The 13086-nt window shown below is 40.1% G+C and overlaps 1 protein-coding gene across 1 annotated transcript in view; it reads right to left on the bottom strand.

The window, feature by feature from the left end:
- UQCC1 (ubiquinol-cytochrome c reductase complex assembly factor 1) overlaps positions 1–11559 on the bottom strand; it is a 129602-nt gene extending 118043 nt beyond the window's left edge. The window contains 1 exon segment of the mRNA XM_020998682.2: positions 11399–11559. Within this exon segment, the coding sequence (XP_020854341.1) occupies positions 11399–11422 (24 nt within the window). The 5' untranslated portion in view covers positions 11423–11559.
- Positions 11560–13086: the final 1527 nt, after the last annotated feature.

The raw sequence follows: 13086 nt of genomic DNA, 5'->3' as shown, positions 1-13086 counted from the left end.
TTCCTCATCTGCAAAATGAAGAGACTTGACAGTCTTGACAGTCTCCTTCCAGATCTAATTCAATTATTTTATAACCTCACAGTTCCTTCATCTGTAAAATAGGTGTAATATTTGGCACTATCAATTTTAAATACAAATTTATTTTGAATAACAAATAAGATAGCATATATAAAAGATTCTGAACAGTGATTTTAAAATGTTAAGTTATTATAACTATTACTATTGAAATGACCTATCTTTTTTGTGCAGAAGAGAACAGAATCAAACTTCTAGAAACCTAAAAGTTTCCACTCAGACAAGGCAAATTCAAGTTTAAGAATGTTCTACTTCTGCAGAGGTTTGTAATTTTTTTTTAAAGGACTTTGACTTGGAGGTTTCTTTGGTTTTCTATTTTAACTCAAAAAGACCTACCAGAATTATTCAGTGTCAGATGTTACTTTCCTAAAAATTCAAATATGGAATAAGACAAAAGATGTTAAGTTTCATCCCAAAAAAAGAAATGGGAGGAAAAGGCAAGAAGGAACAATGTGAACTTTTGGAAAATTTTCTGAAGAATTTCATCACTTATTTTTTCAATATCAACAGAAATGTGTCAACATAATTTGGGCTCTACTTGGCCTTATACCAATATTTTAAATCAATTCTTATTAGCAAACAGTCACTTCAATCTCAGCCTTCCTTCTCCATTCACACAGGAATGAAGGAAGGGAGGGAGGAATGAAGGAGTGACAGAAGGAGGAAGGAAAAGAAGGAAGGGAGGGGCAGGGGAAGGATTTATTAAGTGCCTACTATGTGCCAGGCCCTGTGCTAAAGGCTTTACAAATATTTCATTTTATTCTCATAAAAAATGCTATTATCACCCCCATTTTATAGTTGAGGAAACTGAAGCAAATAGAAGTTAAGTAAGTTGCCCAAGGTCACAAGAGGCCAGATCTTAAATCAGGTCTTTCTGACTGCAGGTCCAGTTATTTATCCCCTCCTACAGCTACAACTCGAGTTTTGACACTCAACTGTGGCTAAATTAAAACAAGAAGGTCCTTTTCCCCTTAATCTCTAATATATACTTGCAAAAATCATGTTCCTTGGTTAAGAACAGCTTACATTTATATGACACACTTTAAAACTAAAAAATGCTAGGGGCTGCTAGGTGGCGCAGTGGATAGAGCACCAGCCCTAAGTCAGGAGGACCACTTGACACTTACTCGCTGGATGACCCTGGGCAAGTCACTTAATCCCAATTGCCTTAAAAAAAAAACTTAAAAATGCTTTGCATACATCAGTCCATTTGAACATCAAAACATAAAGCAGGCCTGTAGCCGCCATAGGATTTCAGATAGCCTGCAGAAAAAAAAGGAAAGGATGTAAAAGAAAGTAAAGATGTAAGGAGAGCTTTGTCTGTGCCCTCCTTAATCCACCTTCCACTAGTCACTACTGTGCCCATCATATAAATCTGGCCAGTGGGTTGCCACTGCATACTCTCTCCTGTTTGTATATGACCAGAGAGGAGCAAGAGTTGTATCTTTTCTCTGTGTACTAAATGTAAATAGTAAGAAAACCTGAAACACGTATTAAAACTTGTACCACTTAGCAAAGTATTTTTAAACATTAATGTAATTTCATGACAAATAAAAATCTTAAAAAGTATAATTGATATTAATTGAAATTTCCCCTTTTAAAATATGATTTATTTGCAAAATAGTTTAATCATTAATTATACCTTTACTTAGAAAGTAAGCCACTAAAAACCTATCCACAGCCCAAAGAAGTTCAGCCTGTTTTAATTTTGGCCTCCACCTATCAACAAGTTGTGCAGGTCTGACATAAAGTATCATTATTCCCATTTTGCAGATGAAAAAAAGAGGCTAAAAGATGTTAAGAAATTGTGTTACAAAGCTAATCAGTGGCAGAGCCAGGACACAAAACTTTCTCTTAAGACGCCACATGGGGGCAGCTAGGTGGGGCAGTGGATAAAGCACCGACTTGCAATCAGGAGGATCTGAGTTCAAATGTGACCTCAGACACTTAACACTTACTAGCTGTGTGACCTTGGGCAAGTCACTTAACCCCGACTGCCTCACCAAAAAGCAAAAAGAAGAAGACTGCAGATGCACTGTTCTTTCCACTATACTCTGTGGGCCTCTCTTTGCATTGCTTTTGAACATGTGTCCTTTCTCAGAAACCTGCAGTCAATCCCAAATGCTTCTTTAATCAAATTAAGAAGCTTGTTTATAAATCATTTTCAAAACTTCAAAGAGCTCTAAAGATGTACAACCTCCTCAGTTTACAAATAAAGAAACTAAGGTCTTGAAGGGAATAGACTGCTTTATAGTCAGGCTGTGATAGTGGCAGAACCTAGACTACCAACTCAATATTCTTTCTACTAAACCAAAGTGCTTCTCTTTAAGATTTCCACTGAGTCCCTCCTGCCTAACCTCTCTATCTAACCACACACTTCCTGGTGTTCAGTAATCCAGACAAAGCCAATCTCCTAGCTGTGGTTCTCCACTCCTGAGCCACTTGTCCTCCTTATTAAACAACATTCCCTACCTTCCTTCACAGGTCTGCTAAAAATTCATTTCCTTCATAAAAGCTTTGCAGACCCATCCCACTTGGCTCCAGTTACTCCATTCACTGTTCTTTTCCTCTCCACCCTCACCCAATAACTCAGATTTACACGTGTTTAGACTTCTTTAACTAACGTGTATGTCTGTGTTCCAGCCCAAGTACAGAAACTGGCTATTTTTTCAGTTATGTTCTATACCCCCGGGTAGACATGACAGGTGAGTAGTTATGGATGATAAAGGAGTGATGGCTTTCCTGTTAGTTGTGATCTGTCTCTCCGAGCTGAAATTTACAGTATTTCTAGGCCCTGTCCCAGCGATCTGCATTCAGATATAGAGGAGCATATTTTCTGCTGCTACCAAGAGGCTGACAGACCCAGCAGCAGTTACCAAGGACAGAATAGATAAAGATAAAGGAGGACAGGAAACTGTCCACATAGAAACTATGAGAATAGAACCTTCCCTATTTTCTGGAATGCCCTAACTTGTTTATGTAGTTTGGCACTTTCTGCCATTCAAAGTTAAATTCATCATTCTGTTATTTCATTCTCTTTCAATTAAGTTTGTGTCACTGAACTGCATATCTTTGATCCACTGGTTCTACTGCTAAGTCTATGCCCCAAAGAGATCAAAGAAAGAGAAGGACACATATGCACAAAAATATTTATAGCAGCTCTTTTAATAGTGGGATTGTCAACTGACAAATGGCTGAACAAATTGTGGTATATGAATATAACAGAATACTATTATGCAGTGAGAAATGACCAAAGGGACAGTTTCAGGGAAACCTCGGAAGAGTTGTATGAACTGATGCATAATAATTATATAATAGCACTGTCAAGAGGAATAATTTTGACTTAAAAACTCTGATTAAAGATCAAACACAATTCTGGAGGACCAGTGATGTGAGCAGAACCAGGAGAACGCTGTAATAGCCATACTGTGCGATGACTAATATTGATAGATTTAACCCTTCTCAACAATACAAGGATCTAAGACATCTCCAAAGGCCTCATGATGGAAAATGCCATCCACATCCAAAGAAAGGACTATGGAGTTTGAATGCAGATCGAAGCATACTATTTGCTCCTTTTTTTCTTCTGTTGTGTTTTGTTTCCTCTTTCTGGTGGTTCTTCCTATTAGTTCTAATTCTTACTTACAATATTACTGATGTGAAAATATGTTTAATAAGAATGTATACGTATAGCCTATATCAGACTGAGCACCATCTTGGGGAGGGAGGTGGAAAAAAATTTAAAACTCAAAAGCTTTTGGAAGTGATTGTTGATAATTCAAAATAAATTAATTTTTTAAAAAATGAATGTGATGTAACAAAAGGCATCAATTATTTAAATATATGTCTGTATCTACATATATTTAAAGACTCTTATTGGAAACTCTGGCTAAGTTATTGGCTCCAAGGAGGAAGAGAATGAAGTTTTCTGTCAGAAGGCCCAACTGGAACTGCTTTGCTCTGCCTCTTTCTTCACTGCCTGATCCCCTCTTGACCACTGAAACCACCAGGATCCTACAGGAGAACAAGGAGCTCATTTCTCATATGCCAAAGTCCATTACAAGCACACCTGTATCTGATCATTCTTGCTCCAAACAACCAACGAACAAGTATTTATTAAAGTATTATATTTATATTATTTATTAAATTATTATATTTATACAAGTATTTGTTAATAATATATCATTAAGTATTTGTTAAGCAATAATTTATTGTTGCCTACTATGTGCCAGATGTTGTACTAGTGCTGGGATCACAACTACAAAAGTGAGACAGTCCAGCTTCTCCTCCTCCCTGACCCCCACAAACTACAGCTACAGCAGTAGGCCCATAGGATTTAGTACCAGCAGGAACCTTGGAGATGATATGGTCAAATAACCTCATTTTAGAGACAAGGAAACTGAAGCCTAGTGAAGTGACTGTTTCAAGGTCACACAGAGAGAAAGTAGAAGAGCCAGCATTTGAATCCAGGTCTTCTTATACTCCACTGCATTGCTTCTCCATCTTCCTCTGAATACACCCACTCTCAGTAATATAAAAAACAACTATGGACAAGATATGTTGGACCATTTGGTAGTATACTGAATAAAGCGGAATGCTGCTGTGGAAAGAGGCCTGGTCTGGGAGGCATAAGCCCTCGGTTCTAATGCCAGCCTATGTACGACTTGCTGTGTTTTATGGGTCATCCCAGCTCTGACATTCTAGGCTTTAAGGCCACCTCTGGTGTTCTGATTCTATGGAACTTGTTTGGTTCTTAGGTTTTAAGGGCTAGGCTAGCTCCTAGATATAAAGCCAATTCATTCAGTCCTGCTTTAAATCATTTGAATATGGTTACTGTTTCCTAAGAGTGCAGAATAGTTTTCTGCAATGTGTTGCATTTTTCACTAAGTAAAAGCATCTACTACAGAACCAGTGGAAACCTCACTCTGACAATGAACATGCACAGCTGCAAGGCTGGAATTACATGGCATTTTCAATGTGTCCATCCTTTTTTATTTTATTAATTTATTTTGTTTTTCAACAATCACTTCCATATGCTTTTGAGTTTAAAAATTTTCTCCCCTTTCCTCCCCACCCCCCTCCCCAAGACAGTGCACAATCTCATATAGGCTATACATTTACATTCCTATTAAACATATTTTCACTCTATTCTTCCTAAATACATCTAAGGAGAGGGAAAGAACATACAACAACTGAGGCCAAGGAGACAAGTAAGAAAAGGAAAGGTAGCAGCTACCTATGACAACCCTAAAATACTACCTGGAGAAAAATACAAAAGGACTTATTCAACTTAAAAGTGGAAATGAATGAAACTTTTTTGCCAAGCATCTGGGCTTTAAGAAACCAGCAGGGACAATCTTATACTTCTTTACAGTCCCTAAAGCACCCAGCAGATGTTCAGCCGATATCTATAAATTTGATGCATAGCAGTATTATTGTCCCTCGAGGTGCTTAATGTTTTATTGATTAATTATCATCAACTAATCTTCACTGAACTCCTTTTGTATTTCATAGACTCTGATACACACTAAAATCATAACATTAGAGTGAGATCTTAGATGTCACCTATAATTGCCAAATATAATGGCCTTTTTTCTCCTCAATCTATTTACACAGCCTCCTTGACTTCTCTACAATATGTGACACTGTTGAATACCTTCTCCTCCTGAATACTCTTCTCTCTTCTCTAGGCTTCCATGACATTCTCTCCTGGTTCTCCTCCTATCTATCCTAACATTTCTTCTCAGTCTCTTGCAGTCTTGGTTCTTCACCCATGTCACATTCACTGACCAGAGGCATCCCTGTCCTAGGCCCTTTTCTCTTGTCTCCTTGATTCAGCTCTCATGAGTTCAATTAGCATCTCAATGTAGATGATTCCCAGATATATATAATCTTCAATACGATACAATTAGTCTTTTGAGCTCCAGTTCTACATAACCCACTGCTTTTTAGACATCTTAAACTGGATGTCTAGTAGACATCTCAAATGCATGTCCAAAACAGAAATGATTAATTCCCAAACTCTCCCCTCTTATCAACATTCATCCTATTAGCTGAAGATGTTACCACCCTCCCAGGCTACTCCTTACTCTCACTAACCCCATATATCCAATCTGATTCTGAGTCTTCTTGTTTCTGCCTCACAGCTCCAGGAACTTTCTTTGACTATCCTCCATACCTGGAATGCTCTCCTCCCTCTTCTTCTCTGCCTCCTCATACCCCTGGCTTCCTTCAAGTCCCAACTAAAATCCCACCTTCTACAGGAAGCCCTTCCTAATCCATCTTAATTCTAGTGCCTTCCCTACATTAAGTATTTCCTATTTATCCTACACATAATTTGTGTGTATTTGTTAGCTTGTCTTCAGGTTAGACTCAACCTCCTTGAGGTTAGGAATTGTCTTTTGCCTCTTTTTTGTATCGTCAGTGATTAGTATAGTGCCTGGCTTACTGACTGACTCACTGACTTCATCTTTTCTCCACTCACACAGCTATAACCCTAGTTCAGGTTCCTCATCACCTTTTACCTAGGTTACTGCAATAGCCTTCTAAATGGTCTCCCTGGCTCATGTGTTCTCTGTTCTAATCCGTCTTCTACTCAGCTGCCCAGATGACTTTTCTAAAGCATAGGTCTAACCATGTCTCACACAGGCACACACAAATACACCCCACTCGATGACCTCCAACGGCTTCCTATTATTTCCATGACAAAATATAAATTGTTATATTTAGCACTGAAAGACCTTTCAGTCTTCTTACACTTTCTTCCCCTACACACATACAGCTATACTGGCCTATTTGCTGCTAGTTCTTAAACATAACATTCCAACTCTGTGCCTTTACACCATTTTCCCATGGCTGGATGGCTTTCCCCCCTCCCTTGGCCTCTTAGTTACCCTGGTTTCCTTCAAGACTTGCTGTGATCTCACCTTCTGCAGAAACCTTTCCTGGTCTTCCCAGCTGTCATTGTCTTCTCCCACCCCCCAGATAATTTTCCATCTATTTTGTATATATTTTGTATGTACCTAGTGATTGAAATGAAGTTTCCCTATCATAAATGTAAAATCTCTGATATTTTTGTATGTCTTTGTACCCTCAGCACTTAGCATATAGCTAAGAGTTTAATAAATGCTTGTTGACTGATGACTGATCTTCCTTTCAAATCAGGAATCCCTTCTACTAACATAGGATCTTAGATGTAGAGCTAGAATGGACCTCAGGGTCATTCTATTCCAAATTCTTTATTTTTCAGATGAGGAAACTGAGGTCCAGAGGTTAAGTGATTTTGCCCAAACTCACACAAGTTTCAAGGCAGAATCTGAACCTAGGTCCTCTGACTCCAACTCCAACTCTCTTTACAGTATCTGGTGCTTGCCTCAACACCTTTTAATTCTCCTCTTCAACAAATGATGACAATAACAGCAGGTGACACTTATAGTCTTCATAATATTTGATCACCATAACAAACCTATGAAACGTGTAGTACTGATATTATTCTCATTTCAGATGGGGTACCTGAGGCAGAGTAATTAAGTGACTTGCCCAAGGTAACACTGACAATAAATGATAGACCTAGTCGTTTGTTCTTCTTAGCTTCCACGTAGATGGTAGCTACCAGGTAAATAGAGATGAGGTGGAAGAAAAAGAGATAAATACTTAAAGAATCTCCTTTGAAATAACCTTAGTAGGGTCTTAAGGGGGAGGAAGAAGGAAACAAGTTCCATCAAAATAACAACATGGATACTTTCAGGCCCTTGATCAACAATCAGGCAGCCCAGAGGCACCAGAGCCAGTCCCACAAAATACAATTTTCACAATGATTTACAAATCCAAATATAACAGAACTGTATTCATCCTTTCCTCTTCTCTCTCATTCTTTTCCTCCTCTTCTCCCACTCTTACCCTTCCTTTTCCCCATTATTTTCTTTTAATTAATCCCCCTTATAGTGTATCTTAGCCTATTTAGTAGGCCACATTGCCTCTTGTGGATTAAAAATCATGAAGGAGGCAGTTTCAGAGAAACCTGGGAAGCCTTGCATGAACTGATATGGAATGGAGTAAGCAGAACTTTATACAATAAAAATATTACAAAGACAAACTTTGACTTAAGAATTCTGATCAACGCAATGACCAACCACGATTCCAGAGAACACATGATGATACCCATTTCCTGAAAGAGAGGTGATTAACTGAGAGTACAGACTGATATACATACATATATATATATATATATATTTGTTGCAATGGTTTTGTCTCATAAAAGGGTTGGCAACAAAAATGGGAGAGCAAGAAAATATATTTTTGTTCATTGAAAAAAAATAAATTAAAATAAAAAACTTCTTGGTACTTCAGGCAGTACCAGTAAATTGCAGAGAAGTTTCGGACCTACTACATTGGTGGAGGAAGTTTCTCAACAGAAGCTCCAAATGCTAGTGAAATCAAGAAGTCTAGTCCCTATCTCTGGCTATATTTATGGTCTCCCTGGATTAGAATATAAACTGCTTAGGGGCAAGGACTCTTTTGTCTTCCTATCCCCACAGTGCTTAGAAGAACATTTAATGCTTTTTCATGAGAAAATGTGTTTTCCTTGACTATGTATATTTGCTACAAGGGTTGTTTTGTTTTGTTTTGTTTTCATTTCAAGGGAGGGTCCAGAAGGGGTTGATATATGAAAGAAATTAATAAAACTTTTTTTTTACATAATAACCTTAGTTTCCCAACAGATAAAAGAAAACTCCTGAGAATCTTACCAAACATCATTCTCAATTCATAAGTTAGTAAGACTCTTGCAGTAGTCACCATACAGTGGGCAGATGAAGAGGGTCTAGATTCCAAAGCAAGATCCTTTCAATATATAATGAGCAAAGATCACAGTGACCTGGTACATTCCACTTCACTGTTACATTAACATTTGTAACTTCTTGACCATCTAGTGCCAAAAACAGTTTCTTTGGGTACTTTAGGGACAAAGGAATAGAGATGCAATAGCCTATATGCTTAAGAATGTGAACAGCTGGATGGAAGCTGGTAAAAAGATATGTGGCTCCAGAACATAGAACTAGAGATAATAAGTTTTATTAATCTATTTTGTAGGGTTTTCATGTCATGTAAAGGTTAGACTAAATGACTTCTGAAGTCCCTTCTAGCTCTAAAATTTTATGATTCACTGAGTTCAAAGATCACTATAAACTGAAGTAACCATGGAAGTCTTCATGAAGGAAACAGAACTTTAACTGGACCTTAAAGAATGGGTACAAACTGAATAAACAGAGAGGAAAAACATTCTAGGAACAAGCAATGGCACAAAGTGGTAGGAAAGGCATATTTGGGGAACATTAAGGAAACCAGTTTGGCTGAAGTGGAAGGTTTTGCACAAGAGAATAACATGGTGAAAACACTACTTTAAAAAACTACTCTGGTAGCCAGTGGAGGCTAAAATGGAGCCGGGAGAAGTAGAAGTGGGAATAATTACAATGCTGTAGCAGTCATAGAACATAAATGACTGTCACACTGACATGGCGCTTTAAGTTTTATAAAAGTAGGGGCAGCAGGATATGATGGAAAGACCACTGGATTTCATGGCCTGACCTTGTAACTTTATATTTCCTGGATTTCAGTAAGTTTATAATCTGTATTCATTCACTCAATAGACATTAAGTGCCTACTGTGTGCAGAGAGCATTCTATGCTCAAATCTAAGGGAAATACAAGGTTTAGGTAAGACACTGTTCCTGCCTCCAGGTGGTCTAATCTTACAGTTTCTCAGGAAAAAAAGCACTGTGGCACTTATTTTAGATGATGTAGTTTTTCAGGAAAGCAGCACTGTATCATCCTCAGATTAGTTATCCTCCAAGCATTTCCTCATAGATCTTTATCCACAAGAGTAGGTCTTGGAGCCAGGAAAACCTAGATTTGAGTTCTGCCTCTAACACATATTCTTTGTGACCCTGAGTGAGTCAGTTCTCAGAGCTCTAGTTGTAGCTTGCTGGCACAGTGGATTTAACACTGGAATCAGACTGGAGTTCAAATTCTGGATCAAACACCAACTGTGCAATCCTGGGCAAGTCACTTAAGCTATGCCTCAGCTTAATCATTTGTAAAATAGGGATAATAACACCTACCTCCCAGGACTGTTGTATGGATAAAATGAAATATCTGTAAAGTTACTGCATACCTTAAAAAGCTATAAAAATATTAGCTAATAATATTATCATTACTATTATTATTAGACAACTCTCTAAGATTATGAATTATAAAGAAGATGGAGACCCACGTTGGTAGAGAAAGTTTCCTCCTCCAAGAGGTAGGTCAATGAAATCATAGGTCCCAACCATATCTCTTTTTCCACAATTTTGACTTTGTTATTAATAGGCTTTAAAATCTTTTAAGAATCTGAAACTGCTAAGATAAATACTGTATTATATAAACACAATATAGCAAGACTTTCACCTGGGAGGAAGGTTAGAGATGGACTAATTTAATCCCACTATTTTACAGGGAAGGAAACTGAAGCCCGACTGGCTTGGCAAAAAAATCACACAAGTAGCAAGTAGTAAGACCAGTATTTCAGTCCAAGTTTTCTGCCTCCAAATCCATTGCACATTCCACTGTCCTACAGTATCTACTAAAATACAGGGCTCTAGTTCATGTGAGATCTGTCCACTACTCAGGCTGGCTAAGATCATTAAAAACATTTTCATAAACTGAGGCACTGACATACAGTGGAAGGGGAAAATAACTAGTCTTGGTTTTCTATCAGTTACCAGCTATATGATTTAGGATTTTGACCTGGAAGGGACTTTAGAGAGGGACCATCGAATCCAATCTCCCCTTTTATTTCTCAACAGATGAATGAACTGAGGACCAAGAGTGCTGAAGCAACTTGCTTCAAGGTCACATAAGGAGCAAGTTAGTAAGTTGCAGGGCTGTACCTCAGTTTCCTCCTCTGTAAAAAGAACTGGGCCGTGGTAAGTTTCCAAGGTCTCTCTCCGTTTTATGACTCATGTCCACACCTCACCCAGAGATAACACAGCTGCTGCTAGTGACGAGGATGGACGTCTAGGGTGGCTGAAGTCCACCCGAGGAGACGCCAGTCTTTCTGCTCCTAAGGAGCCCACATCTAGGGCCAAAGCCCAGTCGGGGAATGGCGGTCTGTAGAACCTGCCTCAGTTTCCCCCACCCAGAACCTGTCACTTGCTCCGTCCCCCGCACCCCTATAGTCCCCTCCGGCGGTCCCAGCTTCCCTCCTCTGCCCCCGCAGAAAAGAAGCCCCTGCCCTTAACCCCAGGGCCAGCCAAGAGAAAACGGAGAGTCATTCTATCACTCACAAGGACTCGCCACAGCAGCGCCATGTTCCTCAACAAACATTTCCGGGTGGAAGGGTGAATTTCCGGAGTTCGCAGCTGGGGGGAGACTTTTCTCGGGCAGGAGACGGGCAACGGCTGCGCAAACGCAGAGCCGACCGTAGGCACGCGTGCGGGCGCGCGCCCCCAAAGCGCTACTCCCGCCCTCCTCCCTGAGGTTGCGTCACAACGGCGCACCCCGCGAGTTGTCTTAGATTAGTCCTGCCCCCCTGCTTCCACGCTATTCTCTCAAGGACCTCTCCCTGGCTCTTGATGCTCATAGGCGTGCCCTCTGAGCCCCCAACAAAGACCGCCCCTCCCCCCAACCCTGACCCCTGACCTCTTTCCCAAACCTTCCTAATGTAGAGACCGGCCCCAACCGACGTTCACGGAGACCTCGTTCTCTTCACAGGCTCTTCCCCAGCTTTACCCCCACTGCTTCACTCACACTGCCCCTTCCCCGAATATTCCCATTTTATCCCTATATCCACCCTTTTCCTCCAGACCCCCATCCTCCAACAGAGCCCCTCACAGCCTTCGCTAATAAACCGATGTACCTCCTCTTCCAAAGACCCCCGCCCCGTACCTTCCCAGGCAGACCCCCTCAGAAACCTGTACCTTCCCCACAAACTACCTTTAGAGTCTCCCCTCACACCTCCCTCCCCTCACAGACCACATAGCCCATTGCTCCCCTCAAGACTCCCACAGTCTCCTCCTCCCTCCAACATTTCCTATAACCCCCCCCCAGCCACCTGCTTCCCTTAGACACCCTTCACAGCGTCCCTTCCCTCATAGACTTCCTCTTCCCTCGCAGACCTTGAATAGACCACTCCCCCCTCCTCACAAACTGCACCTCCTCCATGCCCTAAACCTTTCTCTTAGACCCTCTCCACAGCTTCCCTTTCCCCTCACAGGACTTTTAGTGGCATAGGAAATTCCTAATAAGGTAACTTTCTCTACCCAGGCAAATCAGCAATTGTTCTGTAATTTAATAATGTTGGAGAGTTGCGTGGGTCATTGAGAGTTTAAGTGACTTGCCCAAGGTCACACGCTGCAGGTTTCTGTCAGGTCTTCCCGCATGTGAAGCGAGCTTTTTATCCAACGTGCCGTGCTGCTTCTCAACTTTCAGAGTAGTTGTCGAGTCGTTTCAGCCGTGACCCCGTCTGAGGTTTTCTTAGCAAAGATACTGCAACGATTTCAGAGAGTAGATGCTTAATGTTGAGTTGAATTCCAGGATTCAAAAGATTTTCTTCAGATGTTCTAATCTACTAAAGAACGAACCCAAACCTAGTTATGAGATCATAGATTTAGCATTGGCAGAGACTTTAGAGATCCTAATTGACCATTTTTAAAAGCTCTCTTATCTTCCTTCCTTCCCGGGACTGAGCACCAGAGGATCTGCACCCTTGATCAACCCCAGCAAAAATATTCACTTTCGAAACCTCATAATCCTTTCCAGTTGGTACTTGGAACAGATACTCCAGTACCACTTCCTAACGTCTAAATCCTTCCTTTTATACACCAGCTAGAAGTGATCATTCCCTCATCTTGAACTCACAAGATGTTATCACTAGATTGTTCCCACAGTCATGCCTTCTCTTTCAAGTTTCTACTGGTTTCTACTTTATTGCCTATAAATATGCCCAGATCTTTCCTATCCTTAAAAAAAAAAA

This window comes from Phascolarctos cinereus, unplaced genomic scaffold, assembly GCF_003287225.1.
Source record: "Phascolarctos cinereus isolate Bilbo 61053 unplaced genomic scaffold, phaCin_HiC Scaffold_2;HRSCAF=192, whole genome shotgun sequence".
In the NCBI taxonomy this organism is placed as follows: domain Eukaryota; kingdom Metazoa; phylum Chordata; class Mammalia; order Diprotodontia; family Phascolarctidae; genus Phascolarctos; species Phascolarctos cinereus.
The sequence above is the reverse complement of the archived record's forward strand: the minus strand, read 5'-3'. Positions and strand labels throughout refer to the sequence as shown.